General features: G+C 36.8%; 2 protein-coding genes across 3 annotated transcripts in view; both read left to right on the top strand.

Moving 5' to 3' along the window:
- LOC108680332 overlaps positions 1-7,358 on the top strand; it is a 29,582-nt gene extending 22,224 nt beyond the window's left edge. The window contains exons 3-9 of one of the 2 annotated variants that reach the window (XM_018169133.2): positions 1,477-1,693; positions 1,915-2,118; positions 4,620-4,761; positions 5,066-5,205; positions 5,900-5,967; positions 6,318-6,617; positions 6,751-7,358. In XM_018169133.2, coding sequence (XP_018024622.1) covers positions 1,477-1,693; positions 1,915-2,118; positions 4,620-4,761; positions 5,066-5,205; positions 5,900-5,967; positions 6,318-6,617; positions 6,751-6,953 — 1,274 coding nt within the window. In that variant the 3' untranslated portion in view covers positions 6,954-7,358. The remainder of the gene's footprint in view (positions 1-1,476; positions 1,694-1,914; positions 2,119-4,619; positions 4,762-5,065; positions 5,206-5,899; positions 5,968-6,317; positions 6,618-6,750) is intronic. The other variant, XM_047882994.1, reaches the window with a different exon arrangement.
- A 6,915-nt stretch (positions 7,359-14,273) lies between these two features.
- On the top strand, positions 14,274-21,247 carry LOC108680336 (NHP2-like protein 1 homolog). The gene is made up of 3 exons (XM_018169137.2): positions 14,274-14,391; positions 20,615-20,749; positions 20,948-21,247. The coding sequence occupies exons 1-3, from the start codon at positions 14,389-14,391 to the stop codon at positions 21,200-21,202; spliced, it is 393 nt and encodes a 130-aa protein (XP_018024626.1). The 5' UTR covers positions 14,274-14,388; the 3' UTR covers positions 21,203-21,247.
- Positions 21,248-26,790: the final 5,543 nt, after the last annotated feature.

Consider the following 26,790-nt stretch of genomic DNA (forward strand, 5'->3'; position numbering starts at 1 on the left):
ACTGAATATTACTGTATTTAAATTTTAAACAAAATGCAAGAAATGCTAATAATTTTTACCAGTAGTTATATTAATTGGCGGCAATAAAACGGGTACTTAAAAGTACCTTGTTTAAATAGTCACTTTAATCATTCACACATTTAATAGTTCATCAAGTAATGTACCTATCTTATCTCTATTGATCAATTTTATTGTTTAATGTCAAACTGAATCATCCCTTGAATCTTTCTTGTAAGACTTCCCTCAAATCATGAATTACCGGCATAGAGTGTTTCTGAATATTTCTCTTTTCTAAGTTTTGGAACTCGTGCAAGAGCTGTACATGAAATCATCTCTTCAAAGCCGTACAAATTGTACAGCCGTACATCAAAGCGTTGGTCGCTGTAATTGATCTAGAAGCCTCGTAATCGTTGTTAATCCACTCCACCACCTGCCCGAACGCGCGCCGCTACAAGACTAAATGTGCGAGGCGAACAAACCTTCAACTAAGCTGGAATCGCGCAATATGAGAAAAAATTGAGGAATCAATTGCTTGCACTTTGTTCAGCTCTCAGTTGCGGTTGCTTCACTTCGAGTTTTTTTCCGTATATACTTCATTATGTCAGCGGACTGTATGAATTTTGTGACGGAATAAAGGCTCCATTTACTGAGGTTAAGTCAAAAGCTTTAATGGCCATTCATGCCTACAGGCAATTATTTTGCATAAGTATAATTTAAGTAGTTTAGTACAGAGCTGTATCGACGTATCGAAAGGTTATTGTCACATTGCATCATGGAGACTGGGCAATGCACGTATGTGATCTGCCTCATGAACACATAATAATAACAATAAAAAAATAATAATAGTGGTTTCAGTGTTTCTTAGGCCGTAGGCCTGTCGCCCATTCATAACATCGCAGAAATTCGCGGCTTGTTGCGGTCTCGGACACACAACTCACTCCTTCAATTTTGCTGTACTTAACCGCCCAGCCTTCTCGCCTTTTCGTACTAGAAACTGGCTCAGAGCTGAGATCGGACCCTCACATCTCTGGTCCAATCCTGGTATTCTGGAGCTGTAACCACTGGGCTGAACTGTATCGACATGTTATATCGTCCCATTGCGGTAATGAGACTAAACAGAGCACGTGTGTGATTATGCGGCTGATCACATACAGTACGTGCTCTGTCGGTACACTGTTAGAAAAAACGGTGAAAAAACTGTCCCACTGGCATTCTAGTGGCCGGCAAAATAAACAATTTTGCCGTTTTTATCAGATGTTTTACGGATTTCTAGTGTAAAATTAGAATAAAAACAACGACACGGTGTTTCTTTTCACGTGCCGACCGGCCACTGAAACGCCGGTAATACCGTTAACGGTAATTTTTCTAACAGTGTACATGAATTGTATCGACCCGTTATATCGTCACATTGCTCCCAGGAGACTAAGCAGAATACGAATGTGATCCGCCGCATGAATACATGAACTATATCTACAGGTTATGGCCACATTGCACCCAAGACGCCGTGGGGGAAGGTGGTGACGATATTCTACGCCATTCCCGGGGTGCCGTTGATGATGCTGTGCCTCGCTAACATAGGGGATGGCATGGCGCACTCCTTCAGGTTCCTCTACTGGAAGGTCTGTTGCTACGCCTGCACCAAGCGGCCTAAGAAACGGCGACGAACCAAGAGCTCCTCGAGGCTCTCAAGAAGGTAAAACTTGTATTTTTTTAAGTAAATGCTTGCTTCCATTATTTCGATTTGTGTTTTGAAAAAAAAACATCCACAATCAAGTTTGCCTAACAATGCACGCAGGAATGCAAACGCAATAGTCTGATTTAATTAGTTTTTTGTAGCTTAGGTCCACTGCTTCCTGAAATTTTGTCTCAATCAAAACAGAGATTCTAATTTTCCTTGTATTTCCGGTGGAGCAGCAGCAGCCACCACAGCAACATGGGTCCTCCTCGAGCGCGGCCGTCGTCTCTGCGTCGGTCAGGGCGCGGCTCTGAGCGTTCTACAGACCCCCGGGAATACGAGCCCCACCAGTACCACCCCCGCGAGTACGAACCCCACCACCACGACCCTCACAACTATAACCCTCACCAGTACGACCCCACTTACCCCGACCCTGAGTACCGGTGAGCCTTGGTGAGGCTATGCAGCTGAGTGCTCAAACACGTAGGATTTATTGAAGCTTTCCTCGTCAATGAGCCGAAGAGCATGTAGCTGGTGCGATACCAACAGTTGAGTATTTCTCTAATGTGAATAAAATTTGTAAGTACGTCATAAAAAAACTCACAGTACATAATCCGAATTTTTTGGATGAAATTGAGTATGAAGGCCCTTTGGCTTAAATTCAAATCTTGCTGATTTAAATTCTAATGACAGAACCTCCGCTTTTTGCTTTCTCATTGCTAACCTAGAGCGCTAGTAAATGTCCGATCAATATACTTACTGATTCATCAGTTCTGAGAATATGAGTGGTTTTATGTATCCCCGTAAATCAAAGAAAGCAAGGCTGTCGCCATCTATATATATCATCTGGAATAGTCGCCATCTATATATATCATCTGGAATATATCATCTACACACTATCAGTATATGATAGCTGTCCTGAACAGTACGTCCCCGTCAAAATTGTTGATTAGAATTCATACAAGAAATGTGCTTCGAGCTATCTCTGCTATGTTAGTGTAAGCCACTCTATTTTGTTACCGACCAGTAGTGCATATCGCTATTAACTCATAATAACGTAACTATATGAGCTGAATTACGAGACTATAACCGATTTTTAACCGTGCTAGCTGTGAACTTCCGTAAATGACGGGACTTCTCGGTCTCAAGCCACTAGGTACGAATAGCATTGACGACGGTAAATGTATCCGAGACGCAAGAATTAAGTGCGAGAACGAAAAGCTAACGTCTCGGTAGGCCGGCTATGGTATTCCGCGATGTGTTTCACGAATTCCTCCAGTCTTCAGCTTGTCCCATTTCCATTCGGAGCTGCGATTTCCCTTAGCTTGTTCTTTTTCTCACAAAACATCCACCGCATTGTACGGAATCAATGAAGGAATTTGTGTGCAGCTGTCACCATCCATGGACCTTTTTTTGAGTTGTCGCCATACCGCTTTGTCTTGTCGGTGTCACGCGGTATCTTGCATAATCTGATGCTTTGTGAACGTCGCGTTCTTTCGCTCGCTCATTGTGTTCTCGGCCGACAAAAGTCTGCTTTAATTTGAACAAAAGCGTGCATCTTTGAAAAAATATATACTCTTCACTTCGTTCATCATGTTCCGGTTTTGTTAAAATTTGGGATTATTGAAAGGGAATATACATAGGGAACGTCTTGATTATTTGAAGCGTTCATGCTGCAGGAAGAGCGCAGCAATAATCCGTATACAACATAAAAGTTGGCAATATTTTTAATTACGAGTACATAAAGGATTTTGGGTTCCAATAAGAGAGCGATAAAGGAAATAATGATACTATGTAGACAACTCTCCGCACTGTTCAGACCAAACCAAATCTGATTCGAAGCAAAATTCGACTGACAAACGCAAAATGTCCGAGATAAAATTCGAGATCCGAGAACGAATCAATAATTTCAAAGCATATTGATTACTATAGATACAAAATGAGTTTCTCACTTCGAATCAATTGATAAAAATTGTTGAAGATTTGCGAGAACGAGAACGGGAATAATGTCAGATTTTTAGAAAGCTACAGGGTAAATTTTAATCGGGATCCCGCATCGCGAAGCAACATAGCTCCGTTATTCGTAACGTTATTTTTACAAGCGTTCGTTTTGTTTTGGTCACGGTATGTCAACAAGACACGTGCTCGTTCAGCTGCTCCAGCTTCCTTGTCTATTGTTTTAAGAATTGTTACCGATTATATCTATTTTAAAAGCAGAGAGCACACAAATTGAAAAGCAGAGAGCACACAAAACCTTGGAGCATACAAATTCAAGGCAACGACCTGTGGTGTGACTGCACTACAGCTGTTATTACCGGAACCAACACAAGAATTATATTTCAATAAGTTACAAAATACTCTCCTCCAACCTCCTCACACTCCTCTCCTGTAATCTCCTCGCTCTCTTCTCCCCAATACTAACGATTATGGGGCAAAATATTTTGAAATAAATTCATCTCATTAAATTTTTCTCCCATAGATTGTAAAATAAATTCAAACATATTCAAAAATTAAATTATAAATCCGTTATAATGCGGCTCTGCTAGTGTTGGTCGCGGCCTTGGTTCTCGTGAAACCAAGCTACCGGCGGCACCCAAGATTTATTTAAGAAATAACTTGTTTTACTTCCCTTTACTTACCCACAATATCCCCTCATAAGTAAGTCGTAATCGGCTTGCTATGGAAATAAAGGGTGGGATTAGGGTACAATAAACGCACTTCTGACTAATGACTGGAAAATCATGGCTTACTTATTCTCCTTGAACCTTGCACTGTTTTTTCGCGTAAGCATTAATAAGAGTTTTCATTTTTGAACACGAATTAATTTTTTACGCACTTATGAATTGAGCTTCGCATGAAGTAAAGCAGAACGCTGTCAGATGAATCAAGCGAATAAATCGGTAACAGAATCTAATGAATTTCATGGTTAAATTTGACCCCACAGATCGGGTCGCGCTGAGTTCGATGAAGACCGCCCCTCGGGACGCGTCTCTCGGACGGGGTCGAGGGAGCGTCGGGCTCCGGACCTCAGGGGTGGCAAGGGCGGCAGGGACAGCCACACGTCCAGACTATCCCTCGACAGAGAAGTGAGTGCACTAAATCTAAATTATTTATTTGTAAATTAAACAATTTACAGACGTGAATTCAAATTAAAACCTTTTTTCAAATGTCACCATTTGGCTAAAGATAATTCTTGGTTTCGATTAAGTTCAACGTACAATCGCCCATTCAATTTTTACTCACAGTTGCAAGTTATTTCAAATAGTATAAAAAAAACTGGAGATTATTAAACCACTAATATATATAATTCACACTAAAGTTTCTATCAGAATTCATCACGAGGTTCCATCATTACGCTGTACGTGAGTTCACACCTCACTGTGTGCACAGGGCGAGGACCAGGTATCGGTGCTGTACAACAAATACGCTGTAGAAGATAACGACGGCGGCACCTCGGAGACCGCGGCCGCCCTACGGCCGGCAGAGCGCAGCCCCGCGCCCTCCATCGACAGGAGGGACCGCAGCAGCAGGTGCTCATTTCTGCCCACGCCTTCAGTAGTTGATTGCCATCACCAGCCAGGATAAATGACTTGAATATTTAAACACAGATGTGGGAACATAATAGTATAACTTATACACATATGTGGAAACATTATAGTATAACTTATACACATATGGGGGAACATAATATTTCCATATTTAATTTGTTCTAACTTTTCACTATGGATATTCCCTGACTTACTTCTGTGGAGAAAACCAAAAAAGCACAAATGACTGGGGTTTCGAAAAGCCAAATTTTTGGTACATGAGAAGTGCGGGGATTATTAATCGAAAGCGCATTGTTTATAATTTCTTATTCGCGGCAGTAGAGGGATATTGAAATGATGGAAGCTAGTTTTATAGGAACGATTTTCCATCGGTAAACTGTTAAGGAACATGCACTATCTTCTGTTGAAATTGTATTTGATCGCTTGATTTGATTCACGATTATTGCATTAATGAAATACAGTGATTTTACGTGGCTGAATACAAAATTGAGAAAATAATCTTTGTTCTTTTTAATGGAAAGTTTAAATCCGGAGCGTGTGTGGCATACGCGGCGCAACTTGCTATATTTTCTATGATCTCATTTGCAGCATCGCCACATAAATAATTAAGTTATTTTATTCAAAATCACGGGAATATTCACTATTGCATTGTGATGCCACGTTAATTTATTCACAGAGAAGACCGCGTGAGCGATCAAACGGTCGTTGACCAGCCAAGAGGGAGCAGGAATCGTTCTCCATCAGGTAATGTCTCCTGAACACAGAATATACATCCTTTTAAAAACTAATAAAAATTAGGAAAAATTTCCTAGCAAATCTTTCGCAATTGTGTGTCTAGTAGCATCGTCGACTTTAACACGAAATTGCCTTGCCTTATCGCCGAGGAAGATATAACTGATGTATCGCTCAGATGTAAGTGCGTAACGCGCAGTAAAGCAAGAAGAGATCAATCTGAGTCATTCAAGGTGTATTATAATCTGAGCAGAATTGTCTATATATTTACAACGTAAACTTGTCTCTAATAGCATATCCATACAGTGAACCTAGACTATAGGGGAGAGGGATACCACAATGACGTACACAATACCGGGCAGTTTCAGGCTCAGTGCGACAATCTCTCCCTCCGCTAAGTCCTCACCTGCAGCCGCCGCCGCGCAGCCCGCGGCCGCCGGCCAGACCAGATCCGGCGTACCTCGATGACTACGAATATTCTGACGGCTTTGATGAGGATCCTGTAGACGAAACTGATCCTTCCGACAAGCCCGTGCCCATTTGGCTAGGAGTGATGCTCGTTGTAGCCTATATCTTGGGCGGTGCAGTTCTCTTCTCGGGCTGGGAGAACTGGGAGTTCTTGGACTCGGTTTACTTCTGCTTCATCACCCTCACGACCATCGGTAAGAGATTTGATGTATAAAGCAAGTATTATTACAAACTTGATAAACGTTAGTATTCTTCTTATTGGGTACGTTTATTCTATGATTATTACTCATGCCGACATTTATTCGACAGCTTTTCTTTTTGTCTCAGGCTTCGGTGACTTCGTGCCAGCACAAGAAGGCAAAGAGAACCAAGAGTTGAGCATTGCCTTATGCTCGCTCTACCTCCTGTTCGGCATCGCTCTCCTGGCCATGTCGTTCAATTTAGTACAAGAAGAGGTCATCAACAACGTCAAGAACGTTGCCAGGAGACTTGGAATTATTAAAGAAGAAGAACTTTATATACGAGACTGATCTAGTATGCATTAAGAATTGTTTAATATAACATTTGGACGGTTCGACTAGTCTGGTTATTCAGCAGAAACCAAAGATCATGCATGTATGAATATCACTTGTATGCTTGGTACATTCTCTTATATTTTATACTTCATTTAGAATCTAATTTCCTTCATTTTTTGACACCATTTTAATGATATATTGTCTTTTGCAATAGAAGCATTGCAATGGTTCGATTTGAGTCAATATCTCAAGAAATAAGTACAGTATTTCAACGATTGGAAGCAATGTTCAAGTTTGTTCAAGTTTCGCCCTGTTAACGTATCACTGCCTTATATAGAGAGCTATCCGTGAACGGTACATTAACCGTGATTAATTAATGTGAATATTACACCAAATCATCTTTATTTATTAAAGTATTCAAGAGGCTCCTCGCTCTCAATTTCCCTATCGACTACAAAACCAAGTTTGGATCATTCGCTGAATGAGATTCAGAATATAAATTCAAGCGAACACGTGTCAAGTCAAATCAATGTATATCAAGCCACCACTTTCCAGAACACTTGCCTAAATAGCACGTAAGAGGCATTATAAAACTGTTCCATCAGCAGTTCTTGGGTTTTGGTTGACGAATTCGGAAGCGCATTATAGGTCCGGAAATTAGCATTTCTAAGTAATAATAATAATTTCTCGCTAACGCATCGTTTAGAAGATCGCCAGATCGTCTACAATTTCGCCCGACATTATAATTCCAACTGAAGCTATGATTATATAATTTGCAGTTACTGTAAAATATTTTAAACTTCGTGTATTAGTCATATCAGTCGGTAAAAAAGTGATTGCTCATCGCTGCAAATACTATTCTCATTGGTGCAATATGAATCAATTTTGTTTGCCCTCTACATTCGCTGCTTCGAGGCACTGGGTAGGAAACGTGGAAACGCATAGCAATGAAACATTAAAACTCGTAAACTTTACTAAACATTCGATGATAGTCCGCGCCAACAGTAGTATTTCGTACGGAGTGTTAATGGTTCATCATATTCCTTTGCTCCCCGAGTTACACGATGAAGGAAAGTGAGCTCAATTTTACGAGCGTAATTTTCAAGACAACTTCAGGTTATAACATTCGCCGGCGCTCAGCCAGCAACACTTAAACGCGTTTAAACGGTCGATGCGAATTGCGAAGTCTGTATCTATTGAAATCAACATGACTCGTTTTACCTTGTAATGTTAAAACGTGCAGTTATCGTCGTCAGAATTTTTGTATCGCTTAATTTAAATAATTCCATGGAATGCTGGGTCGTTGGGTCCTAGGTCAATTTACAGTATCAGTATTTCGTTCGCCAATTCATAGTATACGCCTGTGAATATTCAACAATGTGCTGTAAAGTAGATTTTAAACAAACTGTGGTTGGTTGATGTTTTTCGGATTGACGACCACAAAAATGTTTTCAAGTCATTGAGTAATCGAGCAACTATACTCGAGTGACGCTGAGACACTGGGAACAGGCGATAGTATCCTACCCCTAAAGGGCGTATCATCCTTGCTGCTGTGCGTCAATATCTATTAGCCAAAGGGAATAGAACCGTTTATGAGGAGTGTCTGCCAGTAGAAACTTCTCTTCTCTGTTGTTCTTTTATATTGTCATGTCTCAAATATCGATTTCTGTCGTTGTATTTTAAGGATTAAGATCTTTGTGAATTTGTAGTTTACTACAGAATTATTAATTCCGACAATTTTTTAACTTTTCGGTCAGCAGAAAATGACGTGCTTTGCTCGTGTGTAATGACGTAGCACCGCAAAATTTGTGAACAACGCAAATGAAAGGTGATGTCGGCTAAAACGATCTTACTGCAGCCGCATTGACAATTTTGTATTCAAAAATTTAAATGAAAATATATAAAGCTTTGTATATTTTTCTAAGGATTCTGTAGTAGAGTTTATGTTTGTGCAAGCAGACGACGGTCGCTTTATGACTGGATTAATTTTCGTGCAAAGTTCTCGACTGGAGCCACTATAATTTTCCCACTCATAGGTTGATTCACGGAAATTTCCTGATTTGAAAGCTCAATAAAAGAAGAACTAAGCAAGATATCATTACAATATAAATTTTATTGAAAGAAGACATTACCTGAATTTTTGCATCATTTGGCTTTGAAGATAATATCGGACAAATGACGGCCGCTATAGTCAATGTTTTCAGTGAGTCGGTTTTTGAAGTTCTGTTCAAATTGCTGAAGCATACTGCCGGGGATGTTGGCGAGGGCTTGGCATATGTTGTTCTTCAAATAATGTAGGGTCATTGGACTGTCGTTGTACACAATTGATTTAAGATAACCCATAAGAAAATCAAACGGAGCTAAATAAACGTGCATACCCACGTAACAATCGTTTTCCGAACAGGATCCTGACCTGAAGGACGAATACGGAACCAAGTACGGAATGCTCGTTGATTGAGCAGCGATAATGGACATGCCGTTAGAAAAGTACGCCTCGACAGCAAACGCACGCTGCTCACTTGTACAATTAGTAGTGGCAACTGACTAGACAAGACACAAAACTTCATGGCCTTACCTTTCTTACGAAATACTTCTCGGCTTTTTCTACAACATCTGACAGCTTGGCGCAAAATACAAAACAGGAAAATTTTGTTAATCACCCTGCGAATTTAGTCATAGTCAGCTGAAGTGGATTTGTGTAGCGGTGTCAGCGCTCATTAGGCCGTTAGACATGTCGCCGAATTTCTAAGTTCAGACAGCATTATGGTTTGATTCTTTCGAGTTAATCTGAGAAGCTCCATCGCCGGAGGTAGGAGATAGGTAGGACTTCTCTTTAACTTCACTTCTTGTTTGTTTGTCTGTCTGTCTGCTACAAATCTTATAAGCGATATTTAACACACTTCTACCTGTCCAATCGATCTGAAATTTTGCACACTCGTGTAAAGTTGGAGATAATGCATGAATCAATTTACAGAATAAATAATTTTATGAATTAATTTTTTTTTTTCATTAATAAAAAAATTAAAAAATAATTTCGTCTGCTACAAATCTTATAATCCATATATGACACAATTTGACCTGTCCAATTGACCTGAAATTTTGCACAACTGCATAAAGTCAGAGACAATGCATGAATCAATTGACAGAATAAATAATTCTGAAAATTTCCAAAAATTTTGATATCATAAAAAATTTGTGAAAAATAATTTTTTTTTCAATGTTTGAAAATAAAATTAGAAATTCATTGTACATGTGTGACATCAAAGACACTGGATTGTTCAGAAGTGTTGTCTTTAAAAAGTACTTTTTTGACGCATATTATTTTATATTCCAAGGTATATTATATTTAAGTCTGCTATCATTTGATCGTTTTCACAAGCAGAAATTGCTTGTGTTCAGTTCAAGATTATAGTTATATGCCCGGTAATTTTTTATTAATTCTAGGGTATAATGTAATTAAGTCACCTATCGTTTAATCGCGTTAAGTAGAAGGTATCGCTTGTGTTCAGTTTAATATTATAGTAATAAGCCCAGTAACGATTTAGATGATAAGGTATAATATATTTAAGTCTCCTATCTTTTGATCGTGTTCACAAGCAGAAATTGCTTGTGTTCAGTTCAAGACTTTAGTAATACGACCAGTAATTTTTAATTTATTCATGGGTATATTATATTTAAGTCTCCTATCGATTGATCGCGTTAACTAGAAGATATCTCTTGTGTTCAGTTCAAGATTATAGTAATAAGCTCAGTAACTATTTTTAGATTCTAAAATACAATATATTTGAGTCTCCTATCGTTTGATCGTGTTCACAAGCAGAAATTGCTTGTGTTCATTTGAAGACTATAGTAATATGCCCAGTAATTTTTCATGTATTTTAGGGTAAATAATATATTTAAATCTCCTATTGTTTGATCGCGTTAACTAGAAAATATCGCTTGTGTTCAGTTTAAGATTATAGTAATTAGCTCTGTAACTTTTTTATATTCTAAGGTATAATATATTCAAGTCTCCTATCGTTTGATCATGTTCACAAGCAGAAATTGCTTGTGTTCAGTTTAAGACTATAATAATATGCCCGGTAAATATAATAGATTCCAGGGAATAATATATTTAAGTCTCCTATCGTTTGATCGCGTTAACTAGAAAATATCGCTTATGTTCAGTTTAAGATTACAGTAATAAGCTCAGTAAATTTTTTTTAGATTCTATAATAAAATATATTTAAGTCTCCTATCGTTTGATCGTGTTCACAAGCAGAAATTGCTTTTGTTCAGTTGAAGATTATAGTAATATTTCCAGTAATTTTTTATTTATTCTAGGGTATATAATATATTTAAGTCTCCTATCGTTTGATCGCGTTAACTAGAACATATCGCTTGTGTTCAGTTTAAGATTATAGTAATAAGCTCAGTAACTTTTTTATATTCTAAGTTATAATATATTTAAGTCTCCTATCATTTGATCATGTTCACAAGCAGAAATTGCTTGTGTTCAGTTAAAGACTATGATAATATGCCCGGGAAATATAATATATTCCAGGGAATAATATATTTAAGTTTCCTATCATTTGATCGCGTTAACTAGAAAATATCGCTTATGTTCAGTTTAAGATTACAGTAATAAGCTCAGTACATTTTTTTTAGATTCTATAATAAAATATATTTAAGTCTCCTATCGTTTGATCGTGTTCACAAGCAGAAATTGCTTGTGAAATATATTTAAATCTCCTCTCGTTTGATCGCGTTAACTAGAAGAAATCGTTTGTGTTCAGTTTAAGATTGTAGTAATAAGCTCAGTAACTTTCTTACAAGACTTCTCTTTAACTTTACTTCTTGTTTGTTTGTCTGTCTGTCTGCTACAAATCTTATAATCGATATTTAACACACTTCTACCTGTCCAATCGATCTGAAATTTGGCACACTTGCGTAAAGTTGGAGACAATGCATGATTCAATTGACAGAATAAATAATTTTATGAATAAAAAAATCTTTTTTTCATTACTAAAATAAAAATATAATTTCGTCTGATACAAATCTTATAATTCATATATGGCACAATTTGAAATGTCCAATTGATCCGAAATTTTGCACAATTGCAAAGTCAGAGACAATGCATGAGTCAATTGACAGAATAAATAATTTTGAAAATGTACAAAATTTTGATATCATAAAAAATTGTGAAAAATAATTTTTCTTTTAAATATATGAAAATGAAATTAGAAATTCATTGTACATGTGTAACATCAAAGACACTGGATTGTTCAGAAGTGTTGTCTTTAAAAAGTAATTTCTAAACGCATATTATTTAATACTATTGAGACATATTTGGAGCATGTCTATTTTTAGTGCTCGGAGAAGTGCGAGACAGTCGTCGGTGTCTTTCATATAGGCTAGTCTCTCATATCTCAAAGGCTTAGATTGTTTCTTTGTCCAAAATCTCTGAATTAGGTTTTATAAGACTTAAATGCTTGTCAGTGATCGAGCGATGTATACGGCTGTCACTTTACGAGGTTCCACTTTCATCACATAACTTAGTCTTTTGTTCCTTGGTGGATGGTTCGAGTGGAATAACAACACTCCAGGGCCAGGAAGTGACAGGTGGTTCAATGATTTTCGATGGCAACGATCGCTAAGAAGCATGCGCTACGATAACGAACGAGGTTGAGAAATAGGAGAACTAAATAGATCAACGTCATATCTAAGAATATAGATAGGACTATATAGATCAGAGGCTATATAGATCATCATAAACGTATTATCCCAATGATTACTGGTAACAGCTATATATTAAAATTAATTATGTCAAGACTTAATACCGCTAATGCTCAATTCTAATATTTCACTATAACAAATTAATTGGCCAGCTTCGCGTGGTGCACACCACCTTTTGACAGCGGTCATATGTAGTGTTATTGGCAGGCGGCGATTGCTTAACCGGCAAGTGATAATACTCCGGTGGGGTGGTAATGCTCGTGAAATCACAACAGGGCACTATGGGACAGTGTCCAAGTCCTTGGATCTGCCCATTCTTCAAGCAAGGACCTTCCAATATGAAAAAAATTGAACTTTCGCCGCCAAATATTCTTTGAATAAGATACCAGGCTCTTTGTCATCTTCATCAGCAAAAATTCCGCATTCTACATTATCCATCTAAAGCGATGGATAAAGAATTACTGTTAGAAAAAAGTTAAAAAATCATTCAAACCATTGCAGAGGGAACCAAAGTTTTATAATTACATCCCAGTAGAACTTGCTTATGTGAGCCAAAAATACATTATGTAGTCTTAATAACAAAGCCAATAGACGAAAGTTACGTTGAGACTTGGGTCGTTGAGAAAAATTTGAACATTTTGTATTTCCTAATGCAGCTGATATTATATCAGACAGTATTGAAAACGTTTAAGTCATTCTTAGCCACCCTACTAAATGCGTAATAACAAAAAGATGAAATCCTAAGATGAAATTTGACTATAATTTTGATTATATCATAATTTGGTGAAGTGTTCAAATGTCCCTAAAGTACTGTCCCATAACCCCGACAGAGGGTATTGTGGGACAGTATATTTGATTATATATTCTCAATATTTATGGTCTATAGAACAGTTATAATTATTGCTTAGCTACTTAGCAATTTAACCAAGAATGTGATGCTTAGTTTTATAAAAATTTGTATAGTTTTATAAAATTATAAACATTTGTAGGTAAAAGGGAAACTGATTAATTTTCAAATTAACTTTTTTTTTGTCCCATTGTACCCCACTTGGACCCCTAGGTATACTGTTCGAATTAAACGGTAAGGCAGATTATCTTGCATTGAGTATTGAGTAATTAACGTTGGAAGATTAGGAATGTATATTCAAAGTTTTGTTCATGTCTGTTCAGTACTTTAAAATAAATTTCTTGGTCACTGCAAATTTTGGCCCGCATTGCCGTATAATTCAGGAATGAAGGTGGAATTGAAAAAAAATCACGAGCTAAATATCACGGTGAGGTCCTGATGAATACGTGTACAAAGTTCCATCGAACTGCGTTTATTGGTTTGGGGGATATTCCTTCACTACGCATTTGGAGATTCGCCGTGAGACATGCTGCAAGTCCGGCCGTAAATTTGTCCAAGATCTCATCTATACCAAGCATGAAATTTAATTTTACATTCGAAGAAAAACTTTAGGCCTAATACAAAATTCAACTTTTTTTAAAGATACATAGTTAGATTGATTGTTTTATTGCAATAAATAGTTCGATGTAAATAAAAACCACACAAATTCTTGACATTCGTAGTCTTTAAGATTACCTGTTGGCAACTGTCCGCAACGTTTACTCAAAGTCCAAACGTTTTCGCGGAAGTTTCGGTGAACAGTAGTTACAGTACCCAATGAAGTAAGGTATTCTTACCGAGGGTTTGTTGTTCAACTTCGCTCACTTTTTATCGGTAAACTAAGAAATTATGGTAAGAGAATTAAAGTTTAAACTCTTATAATTCGAGATAAAGCTTATTTAACCCTGAAAATTATATTTGTCTTTCTATAAATTACCAACGAGACATGAGTTGCCACACGACTCTGTCAGTGTCTGTCTAATCTCTAACACTTGCCACTTGGCATATTCCCAATTAAAAAACGTACTAAATCATAATAGGTAGAAATTTCTTCTGTTACATTAGCATGTTCCCATTTAAAAATATGATATTTCATAATTGGTTAAAGTCTCTTCTGTTACATTCCATTTACAGAAAGAAATCTTATCTTGAAACCCAGAAATTTTTTTCAAAACTCAAAAGTGACTTGATTTGTAAATTCTAAGATTTTTATAGCATTTTGCTGCCATATTTTATTTTTATTGTGCTTGAGTTTGGTGCTTGTGGCCAAACAGGAAAATCAGGTAGAGGCCATTTGTGAATGAGGCTAATATGCATGTGGATGTGAATATGTGCTAGTCTGGAAAAGTCCTATTTTTGTCTGAAATATCGCGGCTCTAATATCATATAATTTCAGTAGGTATGAAATCTCGTGGCTCGAATGTCATAAATTTTTGTTTGATTAAAAAATCGCGGTTTGCACTTCGCAAACATGTCATTTCATAAAATTTTCAACTTCAGACGCGTAGTGAAGTGTTTTGAGAGTCATGTGAAGGCAACAGAACTTACGTAACGCATACGGTTTTTTTTTATAGTTTTTCATTTCTCGATGCGTCCTTAAAGTGTCGGAATATACCGCGTTTACCCTAGCAAAAAATGGATGGCTATAAAAAATACACCGTATGCGCAACTCGAGTTCTGTTTGCTTTACATCACTCTCAAAACACTGCACTACATGCCAGCAACAATGAAAGTCACAAAATGTTGCCATATTTATTTAAAAGCCTTTAGAATGCAAACCTACCAAATCCTATACCTATATTCCGACACTGTGTGACTAAATTTGGCATTTTGTGAGAGTTGAGACTAATTCCGGCAGCGCTTCAAACTCTACTAATTTGTAATGCAGAGTGCAGACATTCGTGTTTAATTCCGATCGCTGTGTGAGCTGTATTGGAATACGACACAGCTTGGAATTAGAACAAAATTGAATATTGAACACTACTTGATTAGGCTTTTAATTAAGAGCTATTAAGCTTTTAATTAAGAAAATTTTAATTTTTGCACACAGCTTGGAACGAGCTGTGTGTGTCTAATTCCAAGCTGTGTCCGAATTAGTTTTTATGTGCCTAAAACCGTCTCTTAACTTAATCATCTATTAATTTTTTTACCACCTGAAATCAGCAAATACAAGTATATGTAAAGGATTCCTAATATATTAACAGACCGTGAGAGACGTATTCAAAGGTCTCAAACCATAATATTCTTTCTACACAAACAGTTACTCACTATTTGGTAGAGCAAGGTCAACTATAACCTTTAACACATTTTTTGATGTTCACACTGGGTGATGTGCACGGTCTCTCTTTGGATCTCAAAATTTTCGTACCAGACGGCCCAGACCTAGTGTTTTGGCAATAGTTTGGCGCGCAAAAGTATGACATCACTATTTCAACCATCAACGAATGCATGGAACTAAGAAAAAGCTTAATATATAGGAAAAAATTTGAGAAGTGTCAGAATTACCCACGATGTTGGAATATACCGCATTTACCCTATATTTTTGTTATAGGGTAAGCGCGGTATATCCATGTGCTTTATAAATTTATTAATTACCAATTTGAGCAAGGCAGGATGGAATTCTAAAATTTACAGTTCATATATTATTCCCGATACACCTAGACCAGTTTCTCGATACAACATTATTTGAGGCAAAAAAATAAACTTCTTATAGGCTTAAACACGTATAGGTAAAGGTATAAAAAAGTTTCTATAAAGTAATCACTTAACTTGGAAATGTTACGTGTCTGCAGGGCAGCTTGCACTCAACAATTAAAATTATAAAAAGTACTAGTTCATTAAAGATTTGTCTCTTAATGTGACAGCAAAGAACTTTTCCATGATGCACACAATAAACACGCAATTCATCGGAGCAAGACTACATAGAACAGCTCCCGGCATGCAACTGACAGAAACGAATGACGATCGCGGATGCGGCAGCACAAGGCATAACGTTCATATGCTCAATGCAAGAGAATGATTAATTATGATATTTTTGTTAGAGGTTTGAAATATTTTCGGAAGCCTAAAACTTGAACAAATTATTTCGTTACTCTGACATGGTTGATTTCAAAATAAATATTTTAATGCGAATTCATGAGAAGCAATTAAAATATATTGAATGATGTTCATTTATATCTATAGGTGGAAGTAAATAATTACGAATCGATTTATTATCCTTTGAATAAGAATCTTTGCATTGAAACGTCTTTATGATGTGTCTACCACAATATTTGTACAATAGTATTAGTATGGGTATCACGAGTCAACGCCGTTAACCGATCATTAAATGGCCGCAAATATGTAGCATCGTTCTACCTATTAGGCTATTACGGTCAATAGAACCTAAATGAAAATATGGTACGTGCTCTATGTTTTATGTAATGAAATAGTTTCCCATGTTAAACAACGAAAATGTTCTAAAAGACACAAAACGTTCGAAAACGCGGGATGGCAGACGAAATCATTTAGAATCTGAGGTGAAGTTAATTATATAGACAATATTGACAAAATAGGCAAAAAACATGAGAAAATGTATATCTGTACGCGTATTAATTGGTATTTATAATTTGAAACAAATTTCCATCATTTAAATGTCAGTATGGAATGTGGATCAAGTCTAATTATTGTGAAATCGAACTTCACAAGACCAAAAAAAGGTGTCTTGACACCATCTTGTCTAATGTCAACAGTCAACACAATGTTGCCATATGCCGTGAAAGTTTAGCAGTTTATCCCATCATTTCGTGTGGATTCGAGAACTTTGTGGGTATCGATGAAATCGTGAGAACTTTCTGCGAAAGATGATGTAATTTTTATTTTATTTTGGAACATATTCATTACAAAAAATTTCTCGATACGCATACACGACTAGTGTTTGCATTTGGGAAGAGTCGCCGACTTTTTATCGGTTTTTGAACCACACGCAAGCGAGATAAAGGAAGCGCGGCTGTCCGGGTGTCCGCAGTTTCTGATCTGACGAGCTCAGTGTAATGAGTATCAATTGTCACTTTGGTGGAAGGTGTAAGGTGCCAGGTGGTAAGTTTTCGATACATTTTACTATGTTAACATGATAATATATTACCTATACAGAATTCCATACTGGAGCAAGGCTCAAGATTGAATGAGGCCATGCATCCCCATGTACGGTACTTCATTTGTTATTCATCCTGGAATTTCTGGCCATTATTCATCTTTGAATTGCTGCCCATACCAGGGGTGGTGATTTTTTCATTTGTAAAAATACAAAATCAATGATTTTTTAGCTTTTTTTCCTTTTTGAAATGTTATTTTTTATGTTGCAATTAGCCTACTAACAATAACAGTATATGTATGGCTAAAAAGATCAGTTATTGCCTTCAAAAATGGCCAAGGTGGTGTTTATCACTTCAGGACTTTGTGGTAAACAATTATTGATAAGTCTATTCATTAGCTTTGTAAAGATTGTATAGCGCAAGGTAACGGGCTATATATTGACCATTTAACTAGCTGCAGTATACAATAACACTTCAGGAATGCAGATCTTCTAAACATTGAAGTCACATAACAGATAGGTAGCTGAGAGCACAGTGCACAACACTATCAATAGATCTACTGGTTGTATGTCCTATAAATCTACCAGACTCTACCCTCCAAACACACCAACTAGTACCTAGTGACAGTGACTGACTGTGCTGTTTTGCAATTTGATTCAGACCAATTAACCAATACTAAACAAACTGAATGACAACCAAACAAACCTCACATGACTTGTATTTTATATATAGTTTTATAATTGTAATTGCTTTGTTTTTTAATTATAAATTCACATATTTAAAGATTGAAAATAAATATTTTAATTAGAATACCATCAAGTGGGGTGACTTCGGCCACCACTACAACAGAAACAAATGGCAGCAAAACTAAATAATAAACGTTGGCCAAAGTCACCCTGGAGGCCAAAGTCACCCAAGGCACTTTGGCCTACATTTATTATTTTGTTTTGCTGCCTTTTGTTTCTGTTGTAGGTGTGGCCAAAGTCACCCCATCTTGATGGTACTCATATAAGAGTGGAAAATCTTTCTAAATGCCTAAAAGGTCAATACAATCTCAACCAACCCTTCTTATATAAGCTAGCTAACACATGTAAATTGTATAATGTGATTAATATATAACAAATAGTCAAATAGTTTTTTAAATACTACTTATAGCCTTATAAAAATTATCTAAGCTGCTAGCTATTTTATATTGTATAATGTATTGCAACACTTGGTGCCTCTACCAAAAACATACAATTCATTGGAATGTAATACACACTAAGATTAAAGGCAACAGGTTTATATTCCAATTTGTCATAGTACATTAATACTAAACCATGAATAACAATACCTCAAAGTAAATTGAAGACTGCCACTCAATATATTTGAATGAAAAATACAAATAATAAAAAATTTTGATTTTTTTATAAAAAATCAAGTGATTTAATCACATGATTTAATCATTGCCAACCCTGGCCCATACATTCAACTAATCTTTGTGCTCAGCACAGTAATGCTCAACTAAGAAGTAAATTAGAGCAAATCATAAATGGCACAAATATTACAGGTTTAAATTAGGCCTCTTCTTGCATATGTGCAGGGTTTAGATTGAGAAGAGGGCTATGTAAAGTGTAGTGCAAGACTCGTATAAAGCACTTGTGCCAAATGAGTTGCAACCAAAAAAAAGTACACCCATTCATAATTTTTAAATATTTTACTAGGTCTCCTAACTTGCATTCAGACCTACACAATGACATGAAGTCAAAAAAGGGACCACCAAATATTTCCTTTGGTCAAAATCTATTTAGATAGTTTCACTATTTGTTCTAAATTCTTGGGTGTTGATTTGGCCATTTTTTATAATCATTGCTGGAGAAAAAACTTAAATTTTAAAAAAATATTTTGTTAGCCCCACCTAAATTTTGATGTAGGTTTAACATAATTAATTCAACATGTTTTTTTTTGTATAATTTAGCTTCATATTTCAAAACAACAAGCATATACAAGCCTGATGATTTTTGAGCATTGGCAATAATAGAGGTGTCAAAGTCTGGGAAAAATTACAAAGTGCCAAGTCCATTTCTTCCAAAGTTTCTGAAAAAAAGCTGAAAACTGTTTCAGGAAAATTTTCTGCTATGGTAGTGAGGCAAATAAAAATTTACTGGTTTGTTTTTACATATTTAGTACTTTTTATTGTTCATTAGTGGTTTTATTGTGAAATTTCTGGGTAAAATAGGGTTTGATGTGGGATCATAAACATTTATATTTGAAGTTGAAACCTCAACATATCCTGGATTATTTGCTAATTAAAATTTTAATAAGAATAACATTATGTTAATATTTATTTTAGTGGCATGTAATTACAAAAAAGAATCTTCTAGTTCTTTGCCTAAAAATTGGTAAGAAATGAATCTATTGATGTCTGCCGCTATCACTACCGTCTATGCTGCCATGCCACAATTGGTTGTTATTCCTGTAAACTAGAGTTTTATGTTGCTTCCAAGGGAATTTTTAAAACACCTCATTGAAGGCGTTTCAAGGTATAAATAATTTGTATTGAATTCAATTTAAATTGTTTTCAAAGTATGTGTACTCTGCAGGCCTCTAGAATGGGTGAAATAACTATTTCATTAGTCATGTTTTCCTACATGCAATATGTATGGCTTGTTTATCAGTGGTATGCCTTTGCAGTTTTTTCTAATTGATCTATGCATACTTTCAACTTTTTTACAACTTTTACTCAACTTGTGTACAAGTTATGTTGATATTTATCATTGTTACCAATCAATGGTAATATTTATAAACTTGTTTGCAAGTTGACAATTCATCTCCAATAATCTTGGCTCCATCAATGCCATTGATATCTTTAATAAATCTTCTAGTAAAGAATCTCTAGTAAAACTTTTGTTACTAGAACAAAATTTGAACTTTTTTTGTTCAGTGACCACAAATTGGATTAGAGTGTCGTAAGTTACACTCCTTGTTGCTTTTTATCCTAATTACTTGTATTGTTCTTCCAGAGTGCTGAAGAATCCCGTGTTAGTCCCAAGGCTTTCCCCCTTGCGGATGCTGCCCTCAGCCAGAAGTTGCTGTCACTGACACAGCAGTGCACTTCCTATCACCAGGTCCGGCGTGGTGCTAATGAGGCTACAAAGGTCAGTTCAATAGTTTCATAAAAGATCAAAACATTCCTAACCAAAATTTGTTGATTGGCATGTTGGAATGGGTCCATTCATCCATTGTTTCATTGGGTTTACGTCATCCAATTAAAATGTTAGAATATCCGTTCTGCCTTTGAACGTTACCCATCATGCTGCTGTTACTCATCACATAACTAATTGCTATTCCTTCAGGCACTGAACCGTGGTCAGTGCGACCTGATCATACTGGCAGGCGACACCGAGCCAATCGAAATTCTGCTGCACCTGCCGCTGTTGTGCGAGGACAAGAACGTACCTTACGTCTTCGTGTCGTCCAAGGCAGCGCTGGGACGAGCATGTGGCGTCACGCGCGCCGTCGTCGCCGTAGCCATCCTTTCCAATGAGGGATCGCAGCTCAAGACTCAGATCCAATCCATCCACAGAGAGATTGAAAAATTATTGTTCTAATAAGCCTCCAAATCGTTAAATGATCTCAATAAAAAAATATTGAAGGAATTCGTTTCAACTCCAGCTCCAGTACAAGAATTTGGTTTGGGAACCTTCTTGGCTACAGTGTTTCTTATTATGGAAATGTTGCTAAGTAATAAAAGGTAAAAGTCTAAGTTGCCAAGTATTATACTAGTATAGTATTTATAACTATTAAGAAATTGAGCGTTATAGTGGAATGTGCGAAGCACCGAGAAAAACTTTCACTGATGGTGTCCATCCATTTCCAACGATTATTATTGCTAACAGAACTCTAGCTTATTGCTCATATTAACTTGTATTTTGAAAATGTGTACAATTTTCGTTCCTTTAGAAAAGTTTTATTTTTCAGCATATCAATGGGACGAATCCAGGGACTAGTTGTGTTTGGAACCTCGCCTAACAACGCCATGGGTGTCATTTATACGTTTAAAATAATAGAATTCCTTTGGTCTTAGAAATGAATTTATTGCTTGAACTGGTGCCACATCCGAGATTTTGTGTGGGTCGTGTAGCCTTTTTCTCTCTCCGTATACTATTTCTTTAATAGGACCTTGTTTTATTAAGCAGTTTCCAAAAATGTATGTTCTGGTGACATGATGTGGCGGCTCATAAGATCCTAAGTTTTCTATTCTATCGATGGTAATAAGGGTGCCGACAGTCTAGCAGCTAGCAGGTCTGGCACATGTCGACAAGTTTATGATGCAATGTCGTGTAAAGTTCCATTCTTGTATCATAACGTCAACATTTGGCACAAGGTCAAGTTAATAAAGCCAAGAAACGACTTGGACTGATCAGACGCTCTTTCGAGTTCCTAGATGCAGAAGCGATGAAGCAGTTTGTTGCTGTCGTACGCCCGAACCTAGAGTTTGAAAACGTCGTGTGGTCACCGAAACTTGAAAAGGACAAAAATTCAAGAGAGGCTGTTCAAAGACGTGCAACAAGGATAATTCCGGCAAGTCCTATGAGGAAAGATTAAAGATTATGAAGCTCAGTTATCGACGTCTGCGTGGGGAACTCATTGAAGCATATAAGTATTCTCATGGGCCATGGCTTATACAAGGCCCCTGAAGGATTACTAGAATTTGAAACAAGAACCAACACCAGGGGCCACAGCTATAAACTAAAAAAACTGCGTTGTAACACATCCATGCGACAACATTTCTTCTTGCTTTGAGTCACCGACATGTGGAACAGCCTCCCTGATAGCATCGTTGACGCTCCGAGTATGAACGCCTTCAAAAGCAGACTAGACGAAGCTATGCAGGAGCATATGTTCAGTCTTAAAATGCCTAGCAAATTACGGACCAGGCAATAAGGCCAGTAGTTATCTCAATCAATCGTCAGTTATGGAAAGATAGGGTTCCAAAGGCCGGATCCCTTGTGAATCAAGTCACGAAAAATTCGAGAATCGACAACAGGCCGTGCAGGAAAGTGTTTAAAGATGTGCAACAATGATGATTCCTGGCTCAAAGGGGCAAGTCTTATGAAGAAAGATTGAAGATTAAGAAGCTCTCCAGTCTCCGTTATCGTCGCCTGCGTGGTGACCTCGTTGAAATATACAAGTATACTCATGGTTTGTTCAAGGTCCCAGAAGGATTAATAGAATTTGAAACAAGAACCAACACCAGGAGCCACAGCTATAAACTAAAAAACTGCGGTGCAACTCATCCATGCAACAACACTTCTCGCTTCGAGTCACCGACATGTGGAACAGCCTTCCTGAAGATTTTACAGCCTTCCTGGAGATATTTTTGACGCTCCGAGTATGAACGCGTTCAAGAACAGAGTAGACAAGGCCATGCAGGAGCATATGTATAGTCTTGAAATGCTATCCTACGGAACATCTGAAATCTAGAAACGTTTCTAAAACCTACCGTCCGTTGAAAAGACTTGATCAAAAGGCCAGTCGAGTCAAGAAATATACAAGAATCGGCGACTGGCCTATCCAGGCCTATACTTCAATGCCGAAGATACTAAAATTATACTATAGTTAGTAGGCTCTCGTGAAGTTCCTAGTTTTCTCGTATGGCTATAAGTATATTGCAATCTCAAAGATATCAAATCGTCCGAATCATGTGATTGGTTTCATAGACAGTTATTAACTGTCAGCTTACGATGACAGCATTAGAAAATTGTCTAACATAATTTTTATAGAATGGTTTTCGACACAGTCAGTTGGGAAAGGCATATACTCAGTGCAATTTAGTCGGCCCTATAATTACTTTCATTCTTTCTTACATAGACCAACTCGAAATTTCACTCAGCCGTGAAAACGCACCCAAGTTACACACAACTGTCCATGTACATCTTCGTTAATTATAACCTGATCTGAGATAGAAAAATGCTTTATTAATATCAATTCTTACCTACAAAAAATCAATTATGCTCTAACTAAAGAACCAAAGGCTTTTCTTTGCTGAAAATATTCACGTCGTCAAATGATATTTCATTCATTGGATAATTTGACGTTAGTCATATAGTTTTTGACATTAACGAATTACTGAAACACATTTAGTTTATCATGGAATAAGCATTGCATGATAACGTCAAATGTTCTGTATTGCAAAAAAATACATTCAACATATTTCTCAACTATCTCGACAAAACATAGAAGTTCATGTTTGTTCCAAACTCGTCCCAAACCAGTTTGCTGCGTTCTCAGTCTTCATTTAGTGCTCTGTAGGAGCGGGTGTGGTCTCGTCGTCATTCAGTTTCGTGAACTTTTGAGACAAGATGCTGTTTTTTTTTCAGGTTAATATTTATTTATCTGTGAGTAAATATTTCTCCACGAGCGTTATTTTGTTCGGTGTTACAAATTACTCTTCAAGGTGGATAAACTTAATGATACTGAAATCTCATAACGTGATGGTTCAATAAACACTGAACTAAAGTCGTAACGCCTTAATTTTTTTTTTTAATTTGATTTGAAGGCTTCGGGTATGCTGGTAGCACACCTCCCAGCCTGAGCACAACTGGGATTTTGGTCACTCCACTTCACTTTTTGGTTCTACTTAGTTTTTATTCAATTTTAGCACTTCCACCAGCCAGTGTGGCAGTAAATTGTAAAGAGAGAAACTTTAGAAATTGAACCTTCGAATGCAAAATACCAAAAGAGATTTTGAATGTTAGAGAGCGCAAATCGTACACGTGCTTTCGCAATGAACGCAACTGACTTTCTCCGTAACGCCTTAAGTTAAGGTCAATTGAAAATTAGCCATGCGTTTCAGTTTCACTAAAAATTTGTTTCAATGCCTAAGTATATACGAAAGAACATCTTTGACTGTCTATGATTTTGATTCAATGAGTGTTGATAATTTGGTGGTGGAATGACACTCAATGACTGGCCACTGGCAGTCATTTATGAGTCAAATGTACTCGACTACTTGTACTAGGTAATAGTATGACTCATGAGTCATGACTCATGACCACTATGAGTATGACTCATCGACTATGAGTAGCTACGTATGATGATTGATGAGTATGAGTATGACTATGACTTCATTAACTATCATTAACTTGCTGATAGTTGCTGTCTGCTGAAGTGCAGTCACTGCAGTGCTGAGTGGTGAGTGCTCTGACTGCTCTCCTGGCTCTACTTGAGCTGGAGTGGTATATCACGTTATATTTTTAGCTTGATGTTGTACCTTGGGTTTTGCTTGAGGGATTAAGTCATGAAATGAATGTATAGCGGCAAAGATAGGTAAGAGAATAGGTCCTATTCTCTTTGTTTTAGAGTTTAGACTCAAATTAGGCTAACACTAACAGACTAAGTAATAGTTGACTGTTGCCAGCCAACAGCTGGCATATATTTTTCCAATAGGCTAAACATTCATTTCATGACTTAATCCCTCAAGCAAAACCCAAGGTACAACATGAAGCTAAAAATATAACGTGATATACCACTCCAGCTCAAGTAGAGGTACTGTCAAAGGAAAACATTTTTTTTATTGCCCCCTTCAAGCTCATTTTTTGTGTTGTATAAGTAGACCAAGTAAGTATCTTGGATAATGGATAATATCATACCAGCATTACCATAGTTTTCATATATAAGAAATTGCTTTAAATAACGAGTGGATGAGAAATTAAAAATGAAATGATTCTAAAAAATCTCTGGTTTGCCACCACATGCCACACCAGCATATGATAATTATGGATAAGATACACTACAGTTAGTACAGTACTGTGCAAATTAGTTTGGACAGTGGTTGAAATAACACAATTATTTGCCACATCAAAGTTTTATTTGAAAAACATTTAAATGGTGCAAAATATGATATAATTAATAGGAGATATGACCTCCTTTTGCTTTTACAAGCATTTGAACATAATTTGGCATGAATTCAACCAAAGTTGAACATATTTTAGTCACTTGCTCATCAAGATACCAGGTCCTAATTACAGCACTAATTAGCTTTGCCATTGTAGAACAGTCTTCTTTCAGGGTCTTTGTTTGATTATAGACCAAGAGTTTTTAATGGGATTGATGTCTGGAGAATTTCCAGGCCAGTCTACAATCTCCAATCCACTTTCTTCAAAGAATGTGCGCATTTTACGTGAAGTATGGCATGGTGCGTGATCCTGCTGAAAAATGCCATCTCCATCAGGAAAGTCCCTTGTCACACTAGGAAGCAAATGACTCTCCAAAATAGCCTTGTATGTATCACTATTCATCATTCCCTCTACGTTAATGAGTTGTCCAAGGCCTTTAGCATTAAAACCACCCCAAAACATCTTCTTAGGCAGATGTTTGGGAGATGGCATTTTCCAGCAGGATAACGCACCATGCCATACTTCACGTAAAATGCACACATTCTCTGAAGAAAGTGGACTGGATATTTTATACTGGCCTGGAAATTCTCCAGACATCAATCCCATTAAAAACTCTTGGTCTATAATCAAACAAAGACCCTGAAAGAAGACTGTTCTACAATGGCAAAGCTAATTAGTGCTGTAATTAGGACCTGGTATCATGATGAGCAAGTGACTAAAATGTGTTCAACTTTGGTCAAATCCATGCTGGAATCCATGTTCAACTTTGGTCAAATTGTGTTCAAATGCTGGGAAAAGCAGAAGTAGGTCATATCTGCTATTAATTCTATCCTATTTTGCACCATTGGCATGTTTTTTCAAATAAAACTTCAATGTGGCAAATAATTGTGTTATTTCAACCACTGTCTGAACTAATTTGCACAGTACTGTAGATAAGGCTGAGGCAATGTAATTATTCCATGTATATATACAGATGTAATGATACCAAAATGCATTCTCTTTGGTTTCAAATTGCATAAAAGAATAAAAATAGAGGTGTTACCTCTCAAGATGCTACTATCATATAGTAATAACAAATAACAATAACAACTTTTTATATTGTCTAAAGTTATTAATAAGGTACTTTTGATTTGTTTTAAGAGTGCCCCTGGCTTAGGCCATTGATGTCCTTAATTTGGATGATTATCTTAATTGTTGATCCAAGGTAGAATTGCTGTGGATGGCAGCTGCCAATTATATATACTTTTAAGGACAGATATATATGGCCTTTTATGGTGAATGATTAATATGAATTATTA

Source organism: Hyalella azteca, unplaced genomic scaffold, assembly GCF_000764305.2.
Source record: "Hyalella azteca isolate HAZT.00-mixed unplaced genomic scaffold, Hazt_2.0.2 contig11774, whole genome shotgun sequence".
Lineage (NCBI taxonomy): Eukaryota > Metazoa > Arthropoda > Malacostraca > Amphipoda > Hyalellidae > Hyalella > Hyalella azteca.